Source organism: Chiloscyllium plagiosum, unplaced genomic scaffold (assembly GCF_037043375.1).
Source record: "Chiloscyllium plagiosum isolate Xiang-an unplaced genomic scaffold, Cpla_swu_hap1 HiC_scaffold_25, whole genome shotgun sequence".
NCBI classification, from domain to species: domain Eukaryota; kingdom Metazoa; phylum Chordata; class Chondrichthyes; order Orectolobiformes; family Hemiscylliidae; genus Chiloscyllium; species Chiloscyllium plagiosum.
Window position 1 is genome coordinate 61,530,109 of NW_028270163.1, and position 27,922 is coordinate 61,558,030.

General features: G+C 48.8%; 2 protein-coding genes across 2 annotated transcripts in view; one reads left to right on the forward strand and one right to left on the reverse strand.

The window, feature by feature from the left end:
• The window catches only part of LOC122546823 (ankyrin repeat and fibronectin type-III domain-containing protein 1-like), a 513,035-nt gene extending 507,303 nt beyond the window's left edge, over window positions 1-5,732 (forward strand). Inside the window, exon 23 of the mRNA XM_088000787.1 lies at window positions 4,216-5,732. Within this exon, the coding sequence (XP_087856913.1) occupies window positions 4,216-4,934 (719 nt within the window). The 3' untranslated portion in view covers window positions 4,935-5,732. The remainder of the gene's footprint in view (window positions 1-4,215) is intronic.
• Window positions 5,733-16,122: 10,390 nt separating this feature from the next.
• cunh17orf67 (chromosome unknown C17orf67 homolog) lies at window positions 16,123-23,160 on the reverse strand. The gene is made up of 3 exons (XM_088000809.1): window positions 22,448-23,160; window positions 16,727-16,760; window positions 16,123-16,221 (listed from the first exon to the last, which is right to left on the reverse strand). Exons 1-3 carry the CDS (start codon window positions 22,558-22,560, stop codon window positions 16,123-16,125), a joined length of 246 nt encoding a protein of 81 aa, XP_087856935.1. The 5' UTR covers window positions 22,561-23,160.
• Between the last annotated feature and the right edge of the window lie 4,762 nt (window positions 23,161-27,922).

Here is a 27,922-nt window from a genome sequence, read left to right on the forward strand (position 1 = left end):
CAGATACTGAATCACTATGGCAGTCCCAGTCGATGTTTGGAAAGTTAAAATCCCCTACCATAACTACCCTATTATTCTTACAGATAGCTGAGATTAGATTAGATTACATTACATTACAGTGTGGAAACAGGCCCTTTGGGCCAACAAGTCCACACCGACCCGCCAAAGCGCAAGCCACCCATACCCCTACATTTACCCCTTACCTAACACTACGGGCAATTTAACATGGCTAATTCACCTGACCTGCACATTTTGGACTGTGGGAGGAAACCAGAGCACCCGGAGGAAACCCACGCAGACACGGGGAGAATATGCAAACTCCACACAGTCAGTCGCCTGAGGCGGGAATTGAACCCGGGTCTATGGCGCTGTGAGGCAGCAGTGCTAACCACTGTGCCACCGTGCCGCCCACCATGCTGCCCTTACAGGAGATCTCAATTTCCCTCTGACTATTGGGGGGTCTATAATACGATCCCAATAAGGTGATCATCCCTTTCTTATTTCTCAGTTCCACCCAAATAACTTCCCTGGATGTATTTCCAGGAATATCCTCTCCCTCTCAGCACAGCTGTAATGTTATCCCTTATCAAAAACACCACTCCCCCTCTCTTGCTTTCTTTTCTATCCTTCCTGTAGCATTTTCATCCTGGAACATTAAGCTGCCAGTCTTGCCCATTCCTGAGACATGTTTCTGTAATTGCTATGATATCCCGGTCCCATGTTCCTAACCATGCCCTGAGTTAATCTGCCTTCCCTGTTAGGCCCCCTGCATTGAAATAAATGCAGTTTAATTTATCGTTCCTACCTTGTCCCTGCCTGCCCTGACTGACTCACTTTTGTTCTCAACTGTACCCATCTCAGATTGATCTCTTTCCTCACTATCTCTCTGGGTCCCCCCCCCCACCACCCCACCTTACTAGTTTAAATCCTCCTGAGCAGCTCTGGCAAATCTCCCTGCCAGTATATTAGTCCCCTTCCAATTTAGGTGCAATCCGTCCTTCTTGTACAGGTCACTTCTACCCCAAAAGAGATTCCAATGATCCAAAAATGTGAATCCGTCTCCCATACACCAGCTCCTCAGCCATTGAATCATTTGCTCTATCCTCCTATTCCTGCCCTCACTAGTTCATAGCATTGGGAGTAATCCAGATATTACAACCCTTGAACACCTCCTTTTTAAATTTTTGCCTAACTCTCTGTAATCTCCCTTCAGTATCTCAACCATTTTCCTTCCTATGTCGTTGGTTCCAATGTGGACAATGACCTCCTGCTGGCTCCTCTCCCCTGTGAGAACATTCTGCACCCTCTCTGAGACATCCTTGATCCTGGCACCAGGGAAACAACACACCATTCTGCTTTTTCTCTGCTGGCCACAGAAACGTCTGTCTGTACCTCTGACTACAGAATCCCTTAACACAATTGATCTCTTGGAAGCCGACGTACCCCTCATTGCATTAGAGCCAGTCTCAATACCAGAAACTTGGCTGTTTGTGCTACGTTCCCCTGAGAATCCATCACCACGTACATTTTCCAAAAGAGCATACCTGTTTAAAATGTGTATATCCACAAAAGACTCCTGCCCTCGGTGCTTACCTCTCTTACCCTTCCTGGAGCTAACCCATCTCTGTGACTGTATCTGAGACTTTCCCCCCTTCCTATAACTGCCATCCATCACATACTGTTGCTGTTGCAAATTCCTCATTGCTTCTAACTGTCTTTCCAACCGATCCATTCGATCTGATAAGATTCGCATCCAACAGCATTTATGGCAGATATAATCCGCAGTAACCCTTAAACTCTCTTTAAACTCCCACATCTGACAAGAAGTACATATCACTGCAAAGGCCATTTTTGCTCCTTCACAATCTACAGACCCAGAAAATAACAGTCTTATTCCTCTACAAACACTGTCCCAGGTTAAATTAATAGCTATGGCTTATATTTTAAGTTTAATCGAGAGACTTATCTCCAAAAACATATAATCAAGAAAGAACCCACTGTACTCACTACTGCAGCAATTCTATTGGACAGACTTAAAACAATGATTAACTTATCTGATTCTGTGTTGTTGACTTCGCCCAAACAGGTTCCTCCAAGATTAGTTGTGAAATTCACTGTTAGTTAATTTTCCCTGACGCACTCCGATGTCCAGCGACACATGAATTCAAAATGGCAACGGCAGTAACTGGTTTTCTCTCTCTCTCTCTCTCCCGCACTGTCCTCACCATGTGCTTCCTTTGTCTGTTTTCTCCCTTTTAAAACTGCTGTTGTTTTGACTTTTTTTTTCCCCAAATTTCTAAAACAATGCAACAGCATATAAAACAGTAATTGCTGCTCATGAAATTCGAGGAAATCACCTCCAACACCTAAAATACCTCAAAAAAAAGGAGCAGCTCTTACAGCCAGAAATTTTTCCCATCCTCCATCTTGGATTACTCAGAATCCTTCTTGACACCAGGTTATAGTCCAATAGGATTATATCAAATCACAAGCTTTCGGAGTGCTGCTCCTTCCTCAGTTGACACCAGCACTTCCGCATCATTGAAATTAGATACTGTTTAAGCCACGACTGCTTTTTGTAGTCCTGCTTTCCAAAGGCTCATCACTTTCTGGGTGAAGACATTTCTCCTTGTCTCAGTCCTAAATGGTTTGTCCCATATCCTTACACTGTGACCATCCATCTGGTCACTCATGTCCTTCAGGGAAAGAAACTGTCATCCTTACCTGGTCTGGCCTACATGTGACTCCAGACCCACCGCAATGCCCTCTGGGTAATTAGGGATGGGCAATAAATGCTGGCCCAGATGGTGTCACCTCATCCTGATGATTTAAAAAAATATTCTGCATCTGCCATGTATTTGCCACTCCCTCAGCCTGTCCAAATCCCACTGCAACATATCTGCATCCTCCTCACCAGCTCAGCCTCCCACCCTGCTGTGTCAGCTGCAAATGTGGAGATGTTACATTTAGTTCCATTATCTAAATCAATAATATATTGTGATTAGTTAGCAGTGATCCCTGCAGTAACTCACTAATCACTGGCTCTCACTCAGAAAAAGACCCGTTTATTCCTATTTGTTTTGTGTCTGCCAACCAGTTCCCTATCTATCTGAATACACTACCCCCTATTCCATGTGCTTTAATTTTACACATTAGTCTCTTGTGTGGGTCTTTATTGAAAGTCTTCAGAAAGTCCAAATAAACCACATTTACTAGCACCCCTTCATCAACTTGTCTAGTTACATCCTCACAGAATTCCAGTCGATTTGTCAAGCACAATTTCCCTTTCGTTTGTTCATTCCTGTCTGGTGCAAAAGTTAAACAGGAAAGATGGCTAAAGCCCTTACAAGGGAATTAGAGAGAGGATTAGATCCAAAGAGGAGACATACAAATTGTTCAGAAGCAAACAACAGACCTGAGGAATGGGAGCATTAGAATTCAGCAAAGGAGAACAAAGAGATTGTCTAAGAAAAGGAAAATAGTGAGAGGATAATCTTGTGGGGAACATTAAAACTGACTGTAAAAGTTACTGTAGGTATGTGTGAAATAAAATGGTAAGGACAAATGTACATCCCTCACAGTCAGAAACATGGGAAGTGATATTGGGAAGAAAGAACACAAATAACTACCCAGAGGATTCAGTGAGAGGCAGAAACTGAAGGAAATCAGGATTCATAGGGAAATGGGGTTGGGGAAATTGGTGGGATCGAGACCAATAAATCTCAAGGGTCTTCCTAGAGTACTTAAGGAAATGGCCCCAGAACCTCATGGAGCAAGAGTACAGATCAGACATTCACTGAGTCAATCACACGGCCTACAACTCAATGCAGAGGTGTACGATTGGAGTCCTCTGTCCAACATACTGCTCCATGGCACTTTCACAAGTTGGTTGATGTTCGTTGTCAAGCTCTCTGAAAGGTGATGTAGCACACTGTCCCTTGTGGAAAACCATCTCTGATTTCGTTTCCTCATTCATCCTCCAAGTGATGCAGCTTAACCTGTCCTCTTCAGAATAGGGCCACTCAATCCAATCTCCCACTGTTCATCCGCACATGATCTCTGCACCATGATCCCAACATCAGGATTGAATACAGTTTAACTGGTTTGCTGTTGATTGCTTGTTTATTCATAGGCCTCGGGTAAAATTTCTAGGGTTTGATTTCTTGGGGGTGATTGCTCAGTGTCTGACTGTGAGCTGCTCTCTCTGTGTTCCAGGCTCCCAGCCCTGCTCTGACGATGATGCCTGTTCTGAGGTATTCCTTCCCACTGACAGTGACTATGATTCGAGTGATCCTCTGAGTCCCCGTGAGCTGCAGTCTTCTCCTGCTCCATTCAGGAACCCAGGCAGTTGCCGATTAAGTGGCAGTGCCCCAGATGTTCTCCAGGTGAATGAGCTGCGACTGAAAGGTGACTGTGAACAACTGAGCAGCTTCCGAGGAGTGAGTGAGCCTGCTTCAGACTGCAGCCAGGACCTGACCAGGGGAACAGTCAACAAGGTCTGCATGGGGAAAGCACCAACAAACACCCGATCTGTTAGTGAGACTCAGCCCAGAGTACCTCGGTATCAGAAACATCGGCACTTTAACCAGAACAAGTGGCTGTGTTTCCACCCAGAACCCGAGTGCCTCAGCCTGTCACTGGGGGTCTATAAACACAGACCGGAGCCTGAACTATCATCCTCAAAATCACCCTGTCTGGCCCAGGATCTCAGCATTGCTGAAAGCACCAGGATAAGCCTCGAGGAATCGAAATCGAGTGACGGAGGAATCATGATGGATCTGAGTCAGAAAGACAGTTCCCAGGAAGAGTCTAGCACATTGTCCTTGAGTATCTGCAGCCCTCAGTCCCAGGGTGCTGAGCTTACAGACCTGGAGACTGACTGTGACGCACTGGGTGACACTCAGGGCTCGGATGTAGTCAGCAGTGTTCTGTAGGGAGTTACTGCAAAAAAAACAATCAGCAGACACATTGCCTGTGGATTACTGACCCTGTACCCCCCGGATGTTTCCCTGGTTTGCCAGCACAGGATTGGCTAGAATTGGTCTAAAGACACTGGATGATGATGATGGTGGTGCAGGGACTTTTATTGAGACAGGAGGGGAGGGAGAATAGTCAGTCAGTGTCCTCACCTCTTCATGTATGGATGTTGGATAAGAGTACGTTCAGCCCCCCGCTGTGATGTTTCCACAGCCTCTACCTGGGCTCACACTCCATTGAAATTCAGTGCTTTTGGGATGGAATTAAGTATTGAGGGGGGGAAAGGGTATGAGGGCAGTACCGGGGAAGCATTGGAGGCAGAGAAACAAGAAATAAGTTGTAGGTCAATGTTTTGTTAGAATTTGAAACTGGCTGTGATAATTGGTGGGTGATTGTCAGTGTGTGAGCAGGGACTGCTTTTATCTGACCGACATTCGACACTTTGCCAATCACTGACAAAGCTAATTCATCCGCAAATGGAAACATCATCAGTGCAGGAGATTAGAAAACCATCTGTATTCTAGTCAATCAGCAGTTAGTGGACTGAACACACTGACCCTGTACAGAGTGTTTCTGACACCAATCTCCAACATCCCCTTTTGTCACCTGCTCTGCCTTTTCCTACCAAGGATCTATTTTTCCACTAAGTGTTAGCAGGGAGTATTTTTATTTAAGGCTAGAAATTTGATATGCAAAATCTGCCTAGGATTTGTGAAATTGTTCTAACACTTTCGAGGAAGTGGGCTGAAAGAATATTGTGGGAAGTTCCAATTGATACATTGCTTATCTGGGCAGAGATGTGTTTGGAATAAATACAGTTTGTGATAAGGGGCTTATTCTTGATCCAGGTGTACCTTAGAATCATCCAGCACAGAGAAAGTCAATCAGCCTAATATGTCAGTCTGACCTATCCAATTAGAAAAAGCAGTCTGCTCAGTCTCACTTACCAGCTCTTTGATCAGAGTCCTGAACGTTTCTTTGCATCAAGAGTTTCTCCAATTTCCACTGCCTTTCAGACAGTGTGTTCCTGATCACAATGACTTGCTGACTCTACAAAGAAACCGAACATCTCCTCTGGCTGCTTTCCCTTCAATCTGAATTCATTGCTCACAGAGCCTCCTGCTCCTGGAAATGCTTTCTTCTTCCTTTCTCCAGGGAAACCATTTTTAGATTTTGAACAAATCAAGCTAATGTCCTGTTAACCCTATCCACTCCAAAGAGAAACAATAAATGTACCCTTTCTCTCCAAATTACTCCCATTTTGCAAAGCAATAGGAAATACCTTCCAAAAATGTCCTGGTTTCTGCATTTCAAATCTGCACTTGATGTTGAATTATTTGCACTAATGAGCATTTGGTGAGGTGATGGCGTGTCTGGACACTGAAATATTCCGTTTCTTGAAGAGAAAGCTTCACCAATAGCCAAAAGACTGGAATGACCGAAAGGGACCAGCAGGAATAACTTCAATGGAAAAATAAAGACCTGACATTTTTCAGCCACTGTCAATCCCTCCACTTTCCAAACTGTTTAAACTACAGGCTGCTGTGTGTTGACACTGCAAAGGGAACATAATAATGTTTGTGGCCATGGTGTGCATGACTGTGATTTCTTACAATGCTGCACTGTTACAATGTTTGTTAAGAGAATACAGAAAATGTCAATGAACTTGTCATTTCTGTGAGGAATTTCAATTACTGTACAATTTACTTAGACCAATCACCAGATATACTTTATCAACAGCAAGGTATCAGTGAAGGAAAATGTATAACACTCATGAAAAATGTCTCAGTCTGATAGTTCTGATAGCTTATCCTCTACTGTTATCTCAGTGAAGAACGCTGTATACTCACAGTTATATCACCCCCAATGATATCGATGTGAATATACGAGGTATAGTTAGTAGGTTTGCAGATGACACCAAAATTGGTGTTGTAGCAAAAAAGGTTACCTCATTGTACTACGGGATCTTGATCAGGTGGGCCAACAGGCTAAGGAGTGACAGATGCAGTTTAATTTAGATAAATGCGAGGTGCTGTGTTTTGGAAAGGCAAATCAGGGCAGGACTTGTACACTTAATGGTAAGGTCCTGGGGAGTGTTGCTGAACAAAGAGACCTTGGAGTGCAGGTTCATAGCTCCTTGAAAGTGGAGTCCCAGGTAGATAGGATAGTGAAGAAGATGTTTGGTATGTTTTCCTTCATTGGTCAGAGCATTGAGTATAGGAGCTGGGAGGTCATGTTACGGTTGTACAGGACGTTGGTTAGGCTGCTTTTGGAATATTGTGTGCAATTCTGGTCTCGCTCCAATAGGAAGGATGTTGTGAAAACTGAAATCAGAAAAGGTTTACAAGGTTGGAGGGTTTGAGCTACAGGGAGAGGCTGAATAGGCTGGGTATGTTTTCCCTGGAGTGTCAGAGGCTGAGCTGTGACCTGACAGAGATTTATAAAATTATGAGGGGCCTGGATAAGATAAATAGTCAAAGTCTTTTACTTGGGGTGGGGGAATCCAGAACTAGAGGGCATAGGTTTAGAGTGAGAGGAGAAAGATATAAAAGGGACCTAAGGGGCAACATTTTCATGTAGAGGGTGGCACGTGTATGGAATGAGCTGCCAGAGGAAGTAATGGAGGCTGGTACAATTGCAACATTTAAAAGGTAAATGGCTATATGTATAGGAAGGGCTTAGAGGGCAATGGGCTGGCAAGTGGGACTAGATTAATTTAGGATATCTGGTTGGCATGGTCAAATTTGGACTAAAGAGTGTGTTTCTGTGCTGTAAATCTCTATGACTCAATGACTCAGTGCGATAAAGCTGTGTAAATTATTGATATGTGTTGTAAAAAGTTGAAATAAATAATGCACGAGTGTGATGGAAGCTTAGTGTTAGAGGGGAGAGTGAGTGTTTCTAATTGAAGCAAGGACAGTGAGTGAAGAGTGGGGCATGAGGAAGCATTAGGAACCGAGATGTTGGGAGTGAGAGTTTGTTACGGTTTGAGGTCTTGGGAGTGATTGGAGTGTGTGAATGAGATGTGGGTTTGATGTGAAGGGGGTGGGTGGTAGGGAGCGAGATGTGGAGGTGAGGTGTGCACTATGTGGGCTTGGAAGTGATGGCTTCATAAATTAGAAGATGACATGACAGAGTGAGTAGGCAGCTGAGCAGTTTAAAAATGACAGGGCTAAAGGGTAAGGTCAGGGGGCTGATGGAAGATTAGGGTTGGGAAGTGTTGCATTGCAGGCTGTGGGCAAATAAAGGCTCAGGAGTAAAATAAGGAATTGGGGGGTGAAGAATTGGAGTGTGAGGAAATAAGGGATGAGAAATTCAAATGAAGAGTGAGTGGTTGAGGCTGTGTTTGAGGATTCAGAATTTTGGAGTGAGTGATTTGGGGTCAGGAGTTAGAGGAGACAGGGATGGGCAGTGGGGTGAGGATCTGGTAGTGAGGAGTTTACACAATGAGGGGTGAGGAGTTTGAGCTTAGTGTTTAGGAGGTGGCAGTTCAAGAATTAAGGCTTGGTTTTTAGTTTAAAGGGTTCAGAATGAGGGATGAGGAGTTGTGAGGGGTTGAGAGGTTAGTGTGTGAGGGATGGGGATAGGACCGAAACAGATGAATTGTGGGAAGTGTCAGAGTTCAGTGTGGAGTTACAAATTGTGTCATTTCTAACTCCCTGCCCTCCACTGGGAGGGTTTCTGTTAAAGGTGAGTGACTGAGCAGTCACTAATTACAAACACTGGATTACAACATCATCTGAGGGAGCTCAGTGACTGACGTTGTCATTAGAATTTAATTCTTGGAGCCAGGTACATGTGAAACATCAGCATGTTGATGCTGAGCATGCATTCAGGTTTTATTTAATCTTTCGGAACAATATAAGCCATGCTGAAACAAAGGTCCAAACACTGAGTCGACTCCATGAGGTGACAGTGACTCTCTGTTTGTATGGGAGGATGCAGTTTGAAGATAGGAAATACCACCAGACACAGAGTTGGCCAAATTCTCCCTGTTAACCATTGTCCTTAGAAACAGCTCGCTGGAGGGATTGCACAGATTGGCAATCACCCTTCCAAAAGGAGTGACCGATTCTGTTAGGACAGGAATGAGAGTTAATGAAGATGAGGAAATTATAAATTGGTAAATCCCTTCTTTAAGGAAAATTGGTGGGAAGAAACAGAGAGAGCTGGTGCTTCCGTGAGTAACCACGTGGCTGAATGAACCAGTGAGGATTAGACTGGTGGGGAGGGTAGTCAACAATGAGGAGGACTAATCAGGGATGGGCAGGAGGAGGTAATCAGGTAACTTACTGAAGCTACTCAGTTCACTCCAGGTCAATTCACAAAGAAGGAAAAAGAATAGATTAATTCAGCAATGAACCAGAACTCTCTGGCAGGTGATAAACAGTATTGCTTTGTCATGAGGCATGGTTTGTAGCAAGAGGGAACTGCAGGCTGTGCTTAAAGAAGAGAGGGTGTAAGGATCAAATCTACTGGAGCCCAGAGTATGTGCAGGGTCAGACAATAAGGCAGAAAGCTTCCCATATTCTCCATGAGACAATGTGGCACTTGAACTAATTCTGTGATATTTTAGTGTTTTATAAACTCTTTATAAAGTGTATTTCGGACATGCAGGGCATGTACAAAGAACACTTAGCACAAAGAAAATAAATGAATCCTTGGAGGCAATAATACCATCCAAAATTTTATAGATTTAATCCCAGCAAATTGGACAGTGGAAAACAGGCTGCTTAATAAAGGTGGGAGAGAGGAAACAGGCCCTTCGGCCCAACAAGTCCACACCGACCCGCCGAAGCGCAACCCACCCATTGCCCTACATTTACCCCTTTTTACCTAACACTATGGCCAAGTCACCTGACCTGCACATCTTTGGACTGTGGGAGGAAACCGGAGCACCCGGAGGAAACCCACGCAGACAGGGGGAGAATGTGCAAACTCCACACAGTCAGTCGCCTGAGTCGGGAATTGAACCCGGTCTCTGGTGCTGTGAGGCAGCAGTGCTAACCACTGTGCCACCGTGCCGCCCAATAGTGACTGGTTAGTCTAGGTATCAGTTGTAGGGAAAACGCTGAAGTCTACGAAAACAAAAGGATGTCATATAGAACATGAAAAAATACTAATAGATTTGTGAAAGGGACAAACCCACTGGAGGTTTTTGGGATATAACTGGCAGAATGGATGAGGGAGAAGCAGTGGACAAGATTTATTTGGATTTTAAGAAAGCTTTTGATTAAGTCCCACATTGAAATTATTGTGTAAATCAAAGAGTATAGGATGAATGGAAATAAACTAGGATTGATTGAGAATTGTTTAGCAGACAAGAAATACAGACAAGGGAATAAATGGGTTATTAGAGTCATAGAGTCCTACAGCACTGAGTCAGGTCCTTTGGCCCAAACTGGTCCATGCTGACCAAAACATCCATCAATACTAACCCCATTTCTCTGCACTTGAGCCATATCCTTTCCTATCCATGTATTTGTCCAAGTACCTTTAAAATTTTGTTAATGTACCCACCTTCACCACTTGCCCTGGCAGCTCATTCCATATGCGTACCACCCTCTGTGTAAACAAGTTGCCCCTCAGGTTCCCTTTTATTCTTTCCCCTCTAACCTTAAACTGATGCCCTCTAGTCCTCAATTTCCCAACCCTGGGAAAAAGACTGAGTGTATCCACCCTATCAATGCCTCTCATGATCTTATACACCTTTATAAGGATCCCCTCAGTCTTCTACGCTCCAAAGTAAAAGTCCTACCTTGTCCGACCTCTCCCTATAACTCAGAAGATAGAGTCCTGACAACATAATCGTAAATTTCTTCTGTACTCTTTCCAGTTTAATAACATTGTTCTTATAGCAAGGTGACCAAAGCTGCACACAATACCCCTGACTAATGAAGGCCAGTGTACCAAAAGCCTTCTTCCTTGCCCTGTCTACCTGTGACTCCACTTTCAGAGAACCTTGCACCTGAACTCCAAGGTCTCTCTGTTCCATGACACTCTTTTAAGGCCCTAGAATTCACCATGAAACTCCTACCTTGATTTGACTTTCCAAAATGCAAGACCTCACACTTATCTATATTAAACTCCATTTGCCATTTATTGGCCCATTTCCCCAACTGATCAAGGTTCTGCTGCAATTTCTGATAACCTCCCTCACTGTCCTATTTTAGTGTCCACTGCAAACTTACTAATCATGCCTTGTGCATTCTTATCCAAATTATTGATATAGATAACAAACAGCAAGGGGTGCAGCACCGACCCCTGAGGCACTCCACTAGTCACAGTCACATTCCGAAAAGCATCCTTCCGTTATTACCCTCTGCTTCCTACCATCAAGCCAATTGTGTATCCAATTTACCAGCTCCCCCTGGATTCCATGTGAACTAATCTTCAGAACAGCCTACCATGTGGAACCTTTTCAAAGGCCTTACTGAAATCCATATAGACCACCCTGCCCTCAACAACCCTTCTGGTCACATAGAGTCATAGAAACAGAATGGAAACAGACCCTTCAGTCCAACCCGATCAGATATCCCAACCCAATCTAGTTCCACCTGTCAACACCCGGCCCATATCCTTCAAAACCCTTCCTATTCATATACCCATCTAAATGACTCTTAAATGTTGTAATTGTACCAGCCTCCACCACATCCTCTGGCAGCTCATTCCATACACGTACCACCCTCTGTGTGAAAAAGTTGCCCCTTAGGTCTCTTTTATATCTTTCCCCTCTCACCCTAAACCAGATTCCTGATGAAGGGCTTTTGCCTGAAACGTCGATTTTCCTGCTCCTCGGATGCTGCCTGACCTGCTATGCTTTTCCAGCACCACTCTAATCTAGAATCTGGTTTCCAGCATCTGCAGTCCTTGTTTTTACCTAAACCTATGCCCTCTAGTTCTGGACTCCCCCACTCCAGGGAAAAGACTTTGTCTATTTACTCTATCCATGCCCCTCATAATTTTGTAAACCTCTATAAGGCCCCCCTCAGCCCCCAACTCTCCAGGGAAAACAGCCCCATCTTGTTCAGCCTCTCCCTGTAACTCAAATCCTCCAACCCTGGCAACATCCTTGTAAATCTTTTCTGAACCCTTTCAAGTTTCACAACATTTTTCCAATAGGAAGGAGACCAGAATTTATGCCTACAGTGGCCTAACCAATGTCCTGTACAGCCGCAACATGACCTCCCAACTCCTGTACTCAATACTCTGACCAATAAAGGAAAGTATACCAAATACCTTTTTCACTATCCTATCTACCTCATCAAAGCCAGAGTAGAAAGTGGTAATAAGTGGAACACTACAGGATCAGAGCATGGGCTCAGCTATTCTCAATAAAGTCAACTATCTGGATCAGAAACACTAATGTAATATTTCCAAGTTTCGTCAAAATAAAAAACAAGGTGAGAGTGGTGCAGAGGAGGCAAAGAGCCTTTAGAGTGGTTTAAATAAATTGTGAATGAGCAAATACATGCAGTGGCAGGTTAATGTGGAGAAGTATAAAGTTGTAAACTTCATTGGAAAAACAGAATGGCAGAGTTTTATTTAAATGGGATAAATGAGGATGTACTGTGGGTCCTGGGTGTCCTTGTACATTAATCACTGATACAAGCATGCAGGTGCTACTAGCTGATAGAAAGGTAAATGGTACATTGGCATCATTGAGTTCGGGAGCAAAGAATTCTTACTGTAACTGGACAGGGCCTTGGTAAGACCAAATGTGGAGTATTGTATGCAGAAGGGAGCACAGCAAAGATTCACCAGATTAATTCCTGGGATGGCAGGTTTGCTGTATAAGGAGAAATTAGTTGACTGGGTCTCTATTTATAGAATCATAAATTCCCTGCAGTGTGGAAGCAGGCCATTCGGCCGATCAAGTCCAAAACAACCCTCTGTAGAGCATCACACGTGGACACACACCCCTTATCCTATCCCTATTCCTCTAACCCCACTAATTGGCTAATTCATCGAGCCTGCATATCCCTGGACACAATGGGCAATTTAGCACGGCCAATCCACCTAACTCTAGTATTCACTGGATTAAGTGCAGAGATTGTGTTCCCCTATTTGGGACTGAGGGAGGTCCAGAACCAGAGGATACATTGGGCCATTTTGAGGTGAGGAGAAATTTCTTCACTCAAAGGATGGCGAACCTATGGAATTATTTATCACAAAAAACTATGGAGGCCAAGATACTGGACATATTCAAGAAGGAGATGGATTGATTTCTAGAAACAAAAGATATTAACGGGCTTGGGGACACAGTGGGAGTATTGCTTTGGGATAGAAGATCAGTCATGATCATGTTTAATGGCAGAGTGAGCTCAATGGCCTATTCTAGTTAATGTTTGTATTTTGATCAAGAAACCATTCTTCATTCATCTGAGTGATCAGTGTCTCAGTTGAAGGATCGAGCTAGATAGTAGTCAGAATTGGAGATATTTTCACATCTACCCACTCAGGGATGTTTGGACACATCTCTGGAACAATCCTAACTCCAGGCCTAGTATCTAAGCCCTTCATAAAGGGAAAATCATGCCTCACAACTTTACTATCTTTCTTTGAGGGGGTAACAAGCAGGGCAGATAGAGGGGAAGCAGTGGATGCGATGTGTTTTGAGTTCTCAGAAGGCATTTGATAAGGTATCAAACATTTAGCTGTTTAATGAGGTGAGGTGACAGTGACAACCTTTGACATCAAGACTGAATTTAACAGTGTGTGGCATCAAGGGTCCCTGGCAAAACTGGACTGCAGATGCTGGAAGTCAAGAGTCGATAAAATGTAGAGCTGGAAAATCACAGCAGGCCAAGCAGCATCAGAGGACCAGGAGAGTCAACATTTCAGGTTGGGATCATTCATCAGTCCAGACTTTCCTGTTCCTCCGATGCTACTTGACCTGCTGTGCTTTTCCAGCTCTACATTTTATTGATTGTAAAATCTACGGGTATCAAAGGCAAACTCTTTGCTGGTTAGAGTCATACCTGGGACATAGTAAGATGGTTGTGGTTGTTGGTGGTCAGTCATCTCAGCTCCAGGGCATCTCTGCAGGAGTTCCTCAGGGTAGTGTCCCAGGCCCAACCATCTATAGCTGCTTCATCAATGACCTTCCCTTCATCATAAGATCAGGAGTGGGGATGTTCACTGATGATTGATCATTGTTCAGCACCATTCACAACTCCTCAGATACTGAAGCAGGCTGCATCCAAATGCAACAAGACCTGGACCACATCCAAGCTTGGGCTGACAATTGACAAGTAACATTCACGCTACACAAATGCCAGGCTATGACCATCTCTAGGAGAAAGTGAGGACTGCAGATGCTGGAGACCAGAGTTAAAAAGTGTGGTGCTGGAAAGGCGCAGCAGGCCAGGCAGCATCCGAGGAGCAGGAGAATCGATGTTACGGGCATAAGCCCTTCTTCAGGAATGAGGCTGCTGTGCCAAGCGGGCTGAGATAAAAGGTGGGGGGGGGGGGAATTTGGGGGAGGGGCACTGGGAATACGATAGGTGGAAGGAGGTGAGGGTGAGAGGCCAGAAAGGGGGTGGGGGCAGAGAGATTGGGAAGAAGATTGCAGGTCAAGAGGGCAGTGCTGAATCTGGGGGTTGGGACTGAGACAAAGGGGGGGGGGGGGGGGGGAGAGGAAATGAGGAAGCTGGAGAAATCTACATTCATCCTGTGTAGTTGAAGGTTTCCTAGGCAGAAGATAAGGCACTCTTCCTCCAGGCGTCGTGTGGCCAGGGTCTGGCGAATGAGGAGGCCAAGGACCTGTATGTCCTTGGTGGAGTGGGAGGGGGAGTTAAAGTGTTCAGCCATGGGGCGGTTGGGTTGGTTGGTGCAGGTGTCCGAGAGGTGTTCCCTGAAACGTTCCGCAAGTAGGCGGCCTGTCTCCGCAATGTAGAGGAGACCACATCGGGTGCAGCGGATACAGTACATGATGTGTGTGGAGGTGCAGGTGAATTTGTGGCAGATATGGAAGGATCCATTGGGGCCTTGGAGGGAAGTGAGGGGGGAGGTGTGGGCGCAAGTTTTGCATTTCTTGCGGTTGCAGGGGAAGGTGCCGGAAGTGGAGGTTGGGTTAGTGGGGGGTGTGGACCTGACAAGGGAGTCCACGGAGGGAGTGGTCTTTCCGGAACGCTGATAGGGTAGGGGAGGGGAATATATCCCTGGTGGTGGGGTCTGTTTGGAGGTGGCGGAAATGACGGAGGATGATACGATGTATCTGGTGGTTGGTGGGGTGGTAGGTGAGGACTAGTGGGGTTCTGTCCCGGTGGCGTTTGGAGGGGCGGGGTTCAAGGGCGGAGGTGCGGGAAGTGGAGGAGATGCGGTTGAGAGCATCGTCGACCATGCTGGAGGGGAAATTGCGGTCTTTGAAGAAGGAGGCCATTTGGCTGTTCGGTAGTGGAATTGGTCCTCTTGGGAGCAGATGCGGCGGAGGCAAAGAAATTGGGAATATGGGATGGTGTTTTTACAGGGGGCAGGGTGGGAGGAGGTGTAATCTAGGTAGCTGTGGGAGTCGGTCGGTTTGTAGTAAATGTCTGTGTTGAGTCGGTCGCCCGAGATAGAAATGGAGAGGTCTACGAAGGGGAGTTCATCTCAGCATACCTCGACACGGTCCTGTCCCCCTTAGTCCAAGAACTCCCCACGTACATTTGGGACACCACCCACGCCCTCCACCTCCTCCATGATTTTCGCTTCCCCCGGCCCCCAACGCCTTATCTTCATGATGGACATCCAGTCCCTATACACTTCCATTCAGAATGACAAAGGCCTCCAAGCCCTCCACTCCTTCCTCTCCTGCCAACCCATCCAGTACCCTTCCACTGACACCCTCCTTCGACTGACTGAACTGGTCCACACTCTCAACAACTTCTCCTTCCAATCCTCCCACTTCCTCCAAACCATGGGCACCCGCATGGGCCCCAGCTATTCCTGCCTCTTCATCGGATATGTGGAACAGTCCATCTTCCGCAGCTACACTGGCACCACCCCCCACCTTTTCCTCCACTACATCGATGATTGTATTGGCGCTACCTTGTGCTCCCACGAGGAGGTTGAACAGTTCATCCATTTTACCAACACCTTCCACCCTGACCTCAAATTTACCTGGACCGTCTCAGACTCCTCCCTGCCCATGCTGTCCTAGACTCAGTGTACCCTGTTCCCATTACAGTGAGGGTTCAGCCAGTGTTCATAAAACTGTTGCTCTGAGAGACTCTCCAGATTCTGAAAGTGCATCAGGTTCTCCTGTGATAATAAATACTAAAGATATTAGTGACTCCCTGATAGTCCCTGGAGCTTTATAGATCAACATGCACAGCCCAAAGTTTAACAGTCCAACACCTATGGATCTGACTGCAGAGAAGGCGTGAATGTCACAGCTTTCCCTACACTTACTCTTCCACATGAAGAGCCCAGACCTGAATAAAAACAAAAGAAGTGAAGATGCTGGAAATCTGAAATACAAACAAAGTGCTAGAGAAACTCAGCAGATCTAGCGGTGTCTGTGCAGAGAGGAACAAAGTTAATGTATCGAGAATGGTATGACTCTTCTTTAGAACAGAAAAGTCACTGGCTTCAAAACATTAACTTTGTTTCTCTCTCCACAGATGCTGCCAGACCGGCTGACTTTCTCCAGCAATTTCTGTTTGAACCCAGATTTAAAACCAGCTTCAACAAGTTCAAAGTCGTGTAACTCTGTGTGAACTGACGCAATGCTATCACACAAAGCTGAATCAGGAACACCTCATACCCTCATTGGCTCATCTGGAAAGCCGCTTTTGGGAATTCACTCCACAGAAGCTGATTGGCTTCCTTTGCAGACAAAAATCAGGGAAGCATCTGAAAAAAAGAGACTGAAGTGAAAGTTTTGTGAATGAAACTGGGCAGTGATTCTATGCTGATCCAAGATTATTTTGGAATTTGCATTGTGGTTTAATTCACACTGTGTCCTTTCATTCCTATCAATAGCAGGATGGGATTCTCGGATTCCTAAACAAGCTCATAGAGCAGCAAAATGCCAATAAACAATTAGAAATGGAGACAGAGGGAAATAGCAGAAGATGGCAGCATCGATGCAGCTTAATAAGGGCATGTAAGAACAAATAGAGGTCTAACAAGAATTTCCAGTCAGATAGAAACTGAAAAGCAGAGTACTTTTAAAGCTAGGTTAGATTGGATTCCCTACAGTGTGGAAACAGGCACTTCAGCCCAACAAGTCCACACAGACTCTCCGAAGCGTAACCAACCCAGATCCATTCCCCTACTCCCTACTAATACACCTATCACTATGAGCAATTTAGCATGGCCAATTCACCTGACCGAATCTCGGTTATTCCACACAAAGTTACTGTGCACTAGCCCAGAAGGAGAGTCTCTAGATTTATGAGAATGATACCTGTGCTGTGAGATTGCAGCTCTCAAGAAAATCTTCATTAGGTTTGAGGTCCTCTCCTGTAGGGAGAAGATTAGGAGATCTGACAGGTCTTTAAAATTATAAACTGCCTTGGCAAAGTAAATATCTGGATAATGTTCCAAAACTTGGGAAGAGTGAAATAGTAGAGCAATCAATATAAGAGAGTTGTTAATAAGTCATGGAATCAAAGAATCCTCAGTGGGGAAGAAGGCCATTCAGCCCATCGAGTGCACACCGACCTCTAAAGGAACAGGCAGTGCGTTCCACGCCCCTACTACTGCCTAAATAAAGAAACTATCTCTGACATCTGTCCTATATCTATCACCCCTCAATTTAAAGCTATGTCCCCTTGTGCTAGCCATCACCATCTGAGGAAAAAGGCTCTCACTGTCCACCCTATCTAACCCTCTGATTATCTTATATGTCTCAATTAAGTCACCTCTCAACCTTCTTCTAACGAAAACAGCCTCAAGTCCCTCAGCCTTTCCTCATAAGACCTCGCCTCCACACCAGGAAACATACTAGTAAATCTCCTCTGAACTCTTTCCAAAGCTTCCACATCCTTCCTCTCATGCAGCAAACGGAACTGTACGCAATACTCCAAATGTGGCCACACAAGAGTTTTGTTCAGCTGCAACATGATCTCATGGCTTTGATACTCAATCCCCCCCACCAATAAAAGCTAACACACCGTAGGCCTTCTAAACAACCCTGGATTAGAGTGGTGCTGGAAAAGCGCAGCAGGTCAGGTAGCATCTGAGGAGCAGGAAAATCGACGTTTCAGGCAAAAGCCCTTCATCAGGACTTCTGCTATCCTCCAGTCTTCTGTTATTATTTCTATAAACAATGATAACAAAGGTCAAAGCCAAAAGATCGGCAATCTCCTTCCTGGATTCCCAGGATAAATCCCATCAGGGGATTTATCTATTTTTACACTTTCCAGAATTGCTAACACCTCCTCAACACCAATCTACTAGACCTCAATCCCATCCGGGTAAAAACAAGGACTGCAGATGCTGGAAACTAGATTCTGGATCAGTGGTGCTGGAAGAGCACAGCAGCTCAGGCAGTATCCGAGGAGCAGTAAAATCGACGTTTCGGGCAAAAGCCCTTCATCAGGAATAAAGGCAGAGAGCCTGAAGCGTGGAGAGATAAGTGAGAGGAGGGTAGGGGTGGGGAGAAAGTAGCATAGAGTACAATGGGTGAGTGGGGGTGGGGATGAAGGTGATAGGTTAGGGGGAGGTTGGAGTGGATAGGTGGAAAAGAAGATAGGCCGGTAGGACAAGTCATGGGGACAATGCTGAGCTGGAAGTTTGGAACTAGGGTGAGGTGCGGGGAGGGGAAATGAGGAAACTGTTGAAGTCCACATTGATGCCCTGGGATTGAAGTGTTCCCAGACGGAAGATGAGGCATTCTTCCTCCAGGCGTCTGGTGGTGAGGGGGCGGCAGTGAAGGAGGCCCAGGACCTCCATGTCCTCGGCAGAGTGGGAGGGGGAGTTGAAATGTTGGGCCACGGGGCGGTGTGGCTGATTGGTGCGGGTGTCCTGGAGATGTTCCCTAAAGCGCTCTGCTAGGAGGCGTCCAGTCTCCCCAATGTCGAGGGGACCACATCGAGAGCAAAGGATACAATAAATGATATTGGTGGATGTGCAGGTAAAACTTTGATGGATGTGGAAGGCCCCTTTAGGGCCTTGGATGGAGGTGAGGGAGGAGGTGTGGGTGCAGGTTTTGCAATTCCTGCGGTGGCAGGGGAAGGTGCCAGGATGGGAGGGTGGGTTGTAGGGGGGCGTGGAACTGACCAGGTAGTCACAGAGGGAACAGTCTTTGCGGAAGGTGGAAAGGGGTGGGGAGGGAAATATATCCCTGGTGGTGGAGTCTATTTGGAGGTGGCGGAAATGTCGGTGGATGATTTGGTTTATGCAAAGGTTGGTAGGGTGGAAGGTGTGCACCAGGGGCGTTCTGTCCTTGTTACAGTTGGAGGGGTGAGGTCTGAGGGCGGAGGTGCAGGATGTGGACGAGATGCGTTGGAGGGCATCTTTAACCACGTGGAAAGGGAAATTGCGGTCTCTAAAGAAGGAGGCCATCTGGTGTGTTCTGTGGTGGAACTGGTCCTCCTGGGAGCAGATACGGCAGGGGCGGAGGAATTGGGAATACGGGATGGCATTTTTGCAGGAGGTAGATGGGAAGAGGTGTAATCCAGGTAGCTGTGGGAGTCGGTGGGTTTGTAAAAAATGTCGGTGTCAAGTCGGTCGTCATTAATGGAGACGAAGAAGTCCAGGAAGGGGAGAGAGGTGTCAGAGATGGTCCAGGTAAATTTAAGGTCAGGATGGAATGTGTTGGTGAAGTTGATGAATTGCTCAACCTCCTCACGGGAGCATGAGGTGGCACCAATGCAGTCATCAATGTAGCGGAGGAAGAGGTGGGGAGTGGTGCCGGTGTAATTACGGAAGATCGACTGTTCTACGTAGCCAACAAAGAGTCAGGCATAGCTGGGGCCTTCTAGTCTAGTAGCCTATATCTCAGTATTCTCCTCGGCAACGTTGTCTTTTTCTAGTGTGAATACTGATGAAAAGTATTCATTTAGCGCTTCTCCTATCTTGTTGGACTCCACGCACAACTTCCCAATACTGTCCTTGATTGACCCTAATCTTTCTCTAGTCATTCTTTTATTCCTGATATACCTATAGAAAGCCATAGGGTTTTCCTTGATCCTATCCGCCAATAATTTCTCATGTCCCCTCCTGGCTCTTCTTCGCTCTCTCTTTAGGTCTTTCCTAGTTAACTTGTAACTCTCAAACACCCTAACTGAGCCTTCACATCTCATCCTAACATAAACTGCCTTCTTCCTCTTGACAAGAAATTCAACTTCTTAGTAAACCACTTCCTCCCTGCCTGACAGGTACACACTTATCAAGGACCCGCAGCAGCTGGCCTTTGAATAAGCTCCACATTTCAATTGTGCCCATTCCCTGCAGTTTCCTTCCCCATTCTATGCATCCTAATTCTTGCCTAATTGTATCATAATTTCCTTTCCCCCAGGTATAACTCTTGCCCTGCAATATATACCTATCCCTCTCCATCACTAAGGTAAACATAACCGAATTGTGGTTACTATCACCAAAGTGCTCACCTCCCTCCAAATCTAACACCTAGCTGGGTTCATTACTCAGTACCAAATCTAACATGGCCTCACTCCTTGTTGACCTGTCTACATACTGTATCAGGAAACTCTCCAGGACAAAAACTGACCCATCTAAAGTACTTGAACTATAGTATTTCCTGAAGAAGGGCTTATGCCCGAAACATCGATTCACCTGCTCCTTGGATGCTGCCTGACCTGCTGCGCTTTTCCAGCAACACATTTTTAAGCTTTGATCTCCAGCATCTGCAGTCCTCACTTTCTCCTATAGTATTCCCAGTCAATATTTGGAAAGTTAAAGTTCCCCATAAGAACTACTCTGTCACTCACTCCTATTGAGGATCATCTTTGTTATCCTATCCTTTATATCTCTGGAACTATTGAGGCCTATAGAAAGCTCCTCACAGGGTAATCCCTCCTTTCCAGTTTCTAATCTCAGCCCAGAGAGAAAGTGAGGGCTGCAGATGCTGGAGATCAGAGCTGAAAATGTGTTGCTGGAAAAGTGCATCCTGTTCCTTGGATGCTGCCTGACCTGCTGCGCTTTTCCAGCAACACATTTTCAGCTCTAATCTCAGCCCATACTACCTCAGTAGATGTGTCCTCAAACGTCCTTTCTATAACCATATTACAGTCCTTGACTAATAATGACACACCGCCCCCTTTTTTACCATCTTTTCTGTTTTTACTGAAACATCTAAACCCCGGAACCCACAATAACCATTCCTGCCCCTGCTCTACCCATGTCTCCAAAATGGCCACAACTTAAAATCCCAGGTACCAACCCATGCTCCAAGTTCACCCACCTTATTGCAGATGCTCCTGGCATTGAAGTAGACTTCAAATCAACCTCTTGCTTGCTGATGCCTTCTTGCAATCTTGAAATCTTAGTTCTGATCTCACTACTCTCATCCTCCTGTGTACTCGAACTACAATTTCGGTTCCCATTCCCCTGATGAATTAGTTTAAACCCACTTGAAGAGCATTAGCAAATTCCACCCCCTCCCCCAGGATATTGGTACCCCTCTGGTTCAGGTGTAGACTATCCTGTTTGTACAGGTCCCACCCACCCCAGAACAAGCCCCAATTATCCAGGTATCTGAAACCCTTACTCCTGCACCTTCCCTGTAGCCATGTGTTCAACACCTCTCTCTCCCTATTCCTCGCCTCGCTAGCACATGGCACGGGTAACAAACCAGAGATAACAACCCTTTTGTCCAACTCTAAACCTCCATCCTAGCTCCCTGAATTTCTGCTTTAAATCCCCATCTCTCTTCCTACCTATGTTGTTGGTGTCTATATGGACCACGATTTGGGGCTGCTCCCCCTCCCTCTCAAGGATCACGAAAATACGATCAGAGACATTACAACGCCTGGTACCTAGGAGGCAACACACTAACTGTGAGTCTCTGTCGTTCCACAGAACCTCCTATCTGTCCCCCTAACTACAGAGTCCCCAATGACTAATGCTCTGCTCCTCTTTCCCCTTCCCTTGTGGAATTCACTCTCACAGGGAGTGGTCTAGGGGAATATTGACAATTTTTTGAAGTGGGGGGAGGATAAATACACAAGAGGGAATGGAAAGAAAAGTGAGATGATTGAAAAGGGAGTTGTGGAAGCGTTGTGTGAGACACAAAGACCAGCACAGAACATAAGGCCTAAGTGTCTCTTTGCTGTGCTGGCCATTTTCAGCTTTTCTCCATGAAGTCCGTTCAGTCTCATAGAGACATCAGAGACTGTTTAGACAGTGGTCTTTGTTCAGGAGTTTCAGTCGGAGCAGATGGCACCAAGTGTTCTAGCAGCAAGATCACACATAAAACATTCACACATTATGGTCACAGTTATTTACTTTGTTATGCAGCCAAATTAATGCCCAAATATGCAAATATTACTAACTAAAAAGCTATAATTGTAAAAATTACTTGAAACACTTTGAAACTGTATTTTGAATGACAAAACTTTCGGAATGGACTGATTTACCTGTGAGCAGAGTCAGGTATGCCAAACACAGACAGAAGATCACAAATTGCTCCATTCTGATAACAGGGTGTCCTTGGTGTGCCAGTCAGCACAGCAGCCCAGTGTGTATCCTGACTGACAAGCAGTATATAACTCCTCACATCATCACTCGGGAGCTTTCATAACATCTGGTTATTTGGCGCATGTTAAGGAGCCTGGAAGCAAGCCCCAGTCATTCAGAGAGTCTGTGTGTAAGTGAGTGAGAAACTCTTCCATCATTGAGTCTTCTCACACCACACCTCCACATCACTGTGGGAACATATTTTACCCTTACGGAAACAACTCTTCCAAAGGAACAAACCTCGCCCATTCTTCAGCAGAATTTCAGTGGAGTCAGTTTTCTGATTTTAAAACTTTTTGAAAAGTTCATTCATGAGATGTGGGTGCTGCTGGCTGGACCAGCATTTTTTTGCCCATCCCGAGTTGCTCTTGAGAAAGTGTAGTGAGCTGTCTTCTTGAACCTCAGATACTGAAGCAGTCCATGACCAAATGCAGCAAGATCTGGACAATTTAGGCTTGAGCTGACAAGTGGCAAGTAACAATCACATCACACAAATGCTCGGCAATGACCATATTCAATAAGAGAGAAATTTAACCACTGTCCCTTGATATTCAATGGTACTACCATCACTGAATCTCCCAATATCAACATCCCTAGGGTTACCATTGACCAGAAACTGAACCAGACTCACTGTATAAATACAATGACTGCAAGAGCAGGTCAGAGACGAGGAATCCCGCAATGTGTAGCTCACCTGTCTCCCCAAAACCTGTCCACCATGCAGAAGGCACAAGCCAAGAGTGTGATGGAATACTCCCCACTTGCCTCCAACAACACTCAACAAGCTGGACACCATCCAGGACAAAGCAGCCTGCTGATTATTGTGGACGTGGTGCCAATCAAGTTGGCTTCTTTATCCTGGATCGTGCCGCATTGTCGGAGGGTCAGTGCTGAGGGTCGGAGGGTCAGTGCTGAGGGAGTGGGCACTGTCGGAGGGTCAGTGCTGATGGAGCGCCGAACTGTCGGAGGGTCAGTGCTGAGGGAGTGCCGCACTGTCGGAGGGTCAGTGCTGAGGGAGCGCCGCAGTGTCGGAGGGTCATTGCTGAGGGAGCGCCGCACTGTAGGAGGATCAGTGCTGAGGGAGCGCCGCACTGTCAGAGGGTCGGTGCTGAGGGAGTGCCGCACTGTCGAAGGGTCGGTGCTGAGGGAGTGCCGCACTGTCGGAGGGTCTGTGCTGAGAGAGTGGGCACTGTCAGAGGATCAATGCTGAGGGAGTGCCACACTGTTGGAGGGTCAGTGCTTAGGGTCGGAGGGTCAGTGCTGAGGGAGAGGGCACTGTCAGAGGGTCAGTGCTGAGGGAGTGCCATACTGACGGAGGGTCAGTGCTGAGGGAGCACCGCACTGTGGGAGTGTCAGTGCAGAGGGAGCGCCGCACTGCAGGAGGGTCAGTGCTGAGGGAGTGCCGCACTGTTGGAGGGTCAGTGCTGAGGGAGCGCCGCACTGTCGGAGGGTCGGTGCTGAGGGAGTGCCGCACTGTCGGAGGGTCGGTGCTGAGGGAGTGGCGCACTGTCGGAGGGTCGGTGCTGAGGGAGTGCCGCAATGTCGGAGGGTCGGTGCTGAGGGAGTGCCGCACTGTCGGAGGCTCAGTGCTGAGGGAGTGCCGCACTGTCGGACGGTCAGTGCTGAGGGAGTGCCGCACTGTCGGAGGGTCGGTGCTGAGGGAGTGCCGCACTGTCGGAGGGTCAGTACTGAGGGAGTGCCGCACTGTCGGAGGGTCAGTGCTGAGGGAGTGCCGCACTGTCGGAGGGTCGGTGCTGAGGGAGTGCCACACTGTCGGAGGGTCAGTACTGAGGGAGTGCCGCACTGTCGGAGGGTCAGTGCTGAGGGAGTGCCGCACTGTCGGACGGTCAGTGCTGAGGGAGTGCCGCACTGTCGGAGGGTCAGCGCTGAGGGAGCGCCGCACTGTCGGAGGGTCGGTGCTGAGGGAGTGCCACACTCTCGGAGGGTCAGTGCTGAGGGAGTGCCACACTGTCAGAGGGTCAGTACTGAGGGAGTGCTGCACTGTCGGAGGGTCAGTGCTGAGGGAGTGCCGCACTGTCGGACGGTCAGTGCTGAGGGAGTGCCGCACTGTCGGATGGTCAGTGCTGAGGGAGTGCCGCACTGTCGGAGGGTCAGCACTGAGGGAGCGCCGCAGTGTCGGAGGGTCGGTGCTGAGGGAGAGGGCACTGTCGGAGGGTCAGTGCTGAGGGAGAGGGCACTGTCGGAGGGTCAGTGCTGAGGGAGAGGGCACTGTCGGAGGGTCGGTGCTGAGGGAGAGGGCACTGTTGGAGGGTCGGTGTTGAGGATGTGCCGCACTGTTGGAGGGTCAGTGCTGAGGGAGTGCCGCACTGTCGGAGGGTCGGTGCTGAGGGAGAGGGCACTGTCGGAGGGTCGGTGCTAAGGGAGTGCCGCACTGTCGGAGGCTCAGTGCTGAGGGAGTGCCGCACTGTCGGAGGGTCAGTGCTGAGGGAGAGGGCACTGTCGGAGCGTCAGTGCTGAGGGAGAGTGCACTGTCGGAGGGTCAGGGCTGAGGGAGTGCCGCACTGTTGGAGGGTCAGTGCTGAGGGAGTGCCACACTGTCGGAGGGTCAGTACTGAGGGAGTGCCGCACTGTTGGAGGATCAGTGCTGAGGGAGTGCCGCACTGTCGGACGGTCAGTGCTGAGGGAGTGCCGCACTGTCGGAGGGTCAGTGCTGAGGGAGTGCCGCACTGTCGAAGGGTCAGTGCTGAGGGAGTGCCGCACTGTCGGAGGGTCAGCGCTGAGGGAGCGCCGAACTGTCGGAGGGTCGGTGCTGAGGGAGTGCCACACTCTCGGAGGGTCAGTGCTGAGGGAGTGCCACACTGTTGGAGGGTCAGTACTGAGGGAGTGCCGCACTGTCGGAGGGTCAGTGCTGAGGGAGTGCCGCACTGTCGGACGGTCAGTGCTGAGGGAGTGCCGCACTGTCGGACGGTCAGTGCTGAGGGAGTGCCGCACTGTCGGACGGTCAGTGCTGAGGGAGTGCCGCACTGTCGGAGGGTCAGCACTGAGGGAGCGCCGCAGTGTCGGAGGGTCGGTGCTGAGGGAGAGGGCACTGTCGGAGCGTCAGTGCTGAGGGAGAGGGCACTGTTGGAGGGTCAGTGCTGAGGGAGAGGGCACTGTCGGAGGGTCGGTGCTGAGGGGGAGGGCACTGTCGGAGGGTCGGTGTTGAGGATGTGCCGCACTGTTGGAGGGTCAGTGCTGAGGGAGTGCCGCATTGTCTGAGGGTCGGTGCTGAGGGAGAGGGCACTGTCGGAGGTTTGGTGCTGAGGGAGTGCCACACTGTCGGAGGGTCAGTGCTGAGGGAGTGGCGCACTGTCGGAGGGTCGGTGCTGAGGGAGTGCCGCACTGTCGGACGGTCAGTGCTGAGGGAGTGCCGCACTGTCGGAGGGTCAGCACTGAGGGAGCGCCGCACTGTCGGAGGGTCAGCACTGAGGGCCGGAGGGTCAGTGCTGAGGGAGTGGGCACTGTCAGAGGGTCAGTGCTGATGGAGCGCCGCACTGTCGGAGGGTCAGTGCTGATGGAGCGCCGCACTGTCGGAGGGTCAGTGCTGAGGGAGTGCCGCAATGTCGGAGGGTCGGTGCTGAGGGAGTGCCGCACTGTCGGAGGCTCAGTGCTGAGGGAGTGCCGCACTGTCGGACGGTCAGTGCTGAGGGAGTGCCGCACTGTCGGAGGGTCGGTGCTGAGGGAGTGCCGCACTGTCGGAGGGTCAGTACTGAGGGAGTGCCGCACTGTCGGAGGGTCAGTGCTGAGGGAGTGCCGCACTGTCGGAGGGTCGGTGCTGAGGGAGTGCCACACTGTCGGAGGGTCAGTACTGAGGGAGTGCCGCACTGTCGGAGGGTCAGTGCTGAGGGAGTGCCGCACTGTCGGACGGTCAGTGCTGAGGGAGTGCCGCACTGTCGGAGGGTCAGCGCTGAGGGAGCGCCGCACTGTCGGAGGGTCGGTGCTGAGGGAGTGCCACACTCTCGGAGGGTCAGTGCTGAGGGAGTGCCACACTGTCAGAGGGTCAGTACTGAGGGAGTGCTGCACTGTCGGAGGGTCAGTGCTGAGGGAGTGCCGCACTGTCGGACGGTCAGTGCTGAGGGAGTGCCGCACTGTCGGATGGTCAGTGCTGAGGGAGTGCCGCACTGTCGGAGGGTCAGCACTGAGGGAGCGCCGCAGTGTCGGAGGGTCGGTGCTGAGGGAGAGGGCACTGTCGGAGGGTCAGTGCTGAGGGAGAGGGCACTGTCGGAGGGTCAGTGCTGAGGGAGAGGGCACTGTCGGAGGGTCGGTGCTGAGGGAGAGGGCACTGTTGGAGGGTCGGTGTTGAGGATGTGCCGCACTGTTGGAGGGTCAGTGCTGAGGGAGTGCCGCACTGTCGGAGGGTCGGTGCTGAGGGAGAGGGCACTGTCGGAGGGTCGGTGCTAAGGGAGTGCCGCACTGTCGGAGGCTCAGTGCTGAGGGAGTGCCGCACTGTCGGAGGGTCAGTGCTGAGGGAGAGGGCACTGTCGGAGCGTCAGTGCTGAGGGAGAGTGCACTGTCGGAGGGTCAGGGCTGAGGGAGTGCCGCACTGTTGGAGGGTCAGTGCTGAGGGAGTGCCACACTGTCGGAGGGTCAGTACTGAGGGAGTGCCGCACTGTTGGAGGATCAGTGCTGAGGGAGTGCCGCACTGTCGGACGGTCAGTGCTGAGGGAGTGCCGCACTGTCGGAGGGTCAGTGCTGAGGGAGTGCCGCACTGTCGAAGGGTCAGTGCTGAGGGAGTGCCGCACTGTCGGAGGGTCAGCGCTGAGGGAGCGCCGAACTGTCGGAGGGTCGGTGCTGAGGGAGTGCCACACTCTCGGAGGGTCAGTGCTGAGGGAGTGCCACACTGTTGGAGGGTCAGTACTGAGGGAGTGCCGCACTGTCGGAGGGTCAGTGCTGAGGGAGTGCCGCACTGTCGGACGGTCAGTGCTGAGGGAGTGCCGCACTGTCGGACGGTCAGTGCTGAGGGAGTGCCGCACTGTCGGACGGTCAGTGCTGAGGGAGTGCCGCACTGTCGGAGGGTCAGCACTGAGGGAGCGCCGCAGTGTCGGAGGGTCGGTGCTGAGGGAGAGGGCACTGTCGGAGCGTCAGTGCTGAGGGAGAGGGCACTGTTGGAGGGTCAGTGCTGAGGGAGAGGGCACTGTCGGAGGGTCGGTGCTGAGGGGGAGGGCACTGTCGGAGGGTCGGTGTTGAGGATGTGCCGCACTGTTGGAGGGTCAGTGCTGAGGGAGTGCCGCATTGTCTGAGGGTCGGTGCTGAGGGAGAGGGCACTGTCGGAGGTTTGGTGCTGAGGGAGTGCCACACTGTCGGAGGGTCAGTGCTG

Excerpts from the sequence above, each read along its gene's own strand:
- cunh17orf67 (XM_088000809.1), bottom strand. The coding sequence starts at position 22,560 with ATGGAGCAATTTGTGATCTTCTGTCTGTGTTTGGCATACCTGACTCTG. Across the intron at positions 16,761-22,447 it reads ACAGTTTCAAAGTGTTTCAA|TCCCAAAAGCGGCTTTCCAG; the intron begins GTAATTTTTACA and ends TGTGGAGTGAAT. Across the intron at positions 16,222-16,726 it reads TTCCAGATGAGCCAATGAGG|GAGAACCTGATGCACTTTCA; the intron begins GTATGAGGTGTT and ends TTATTATCACAG.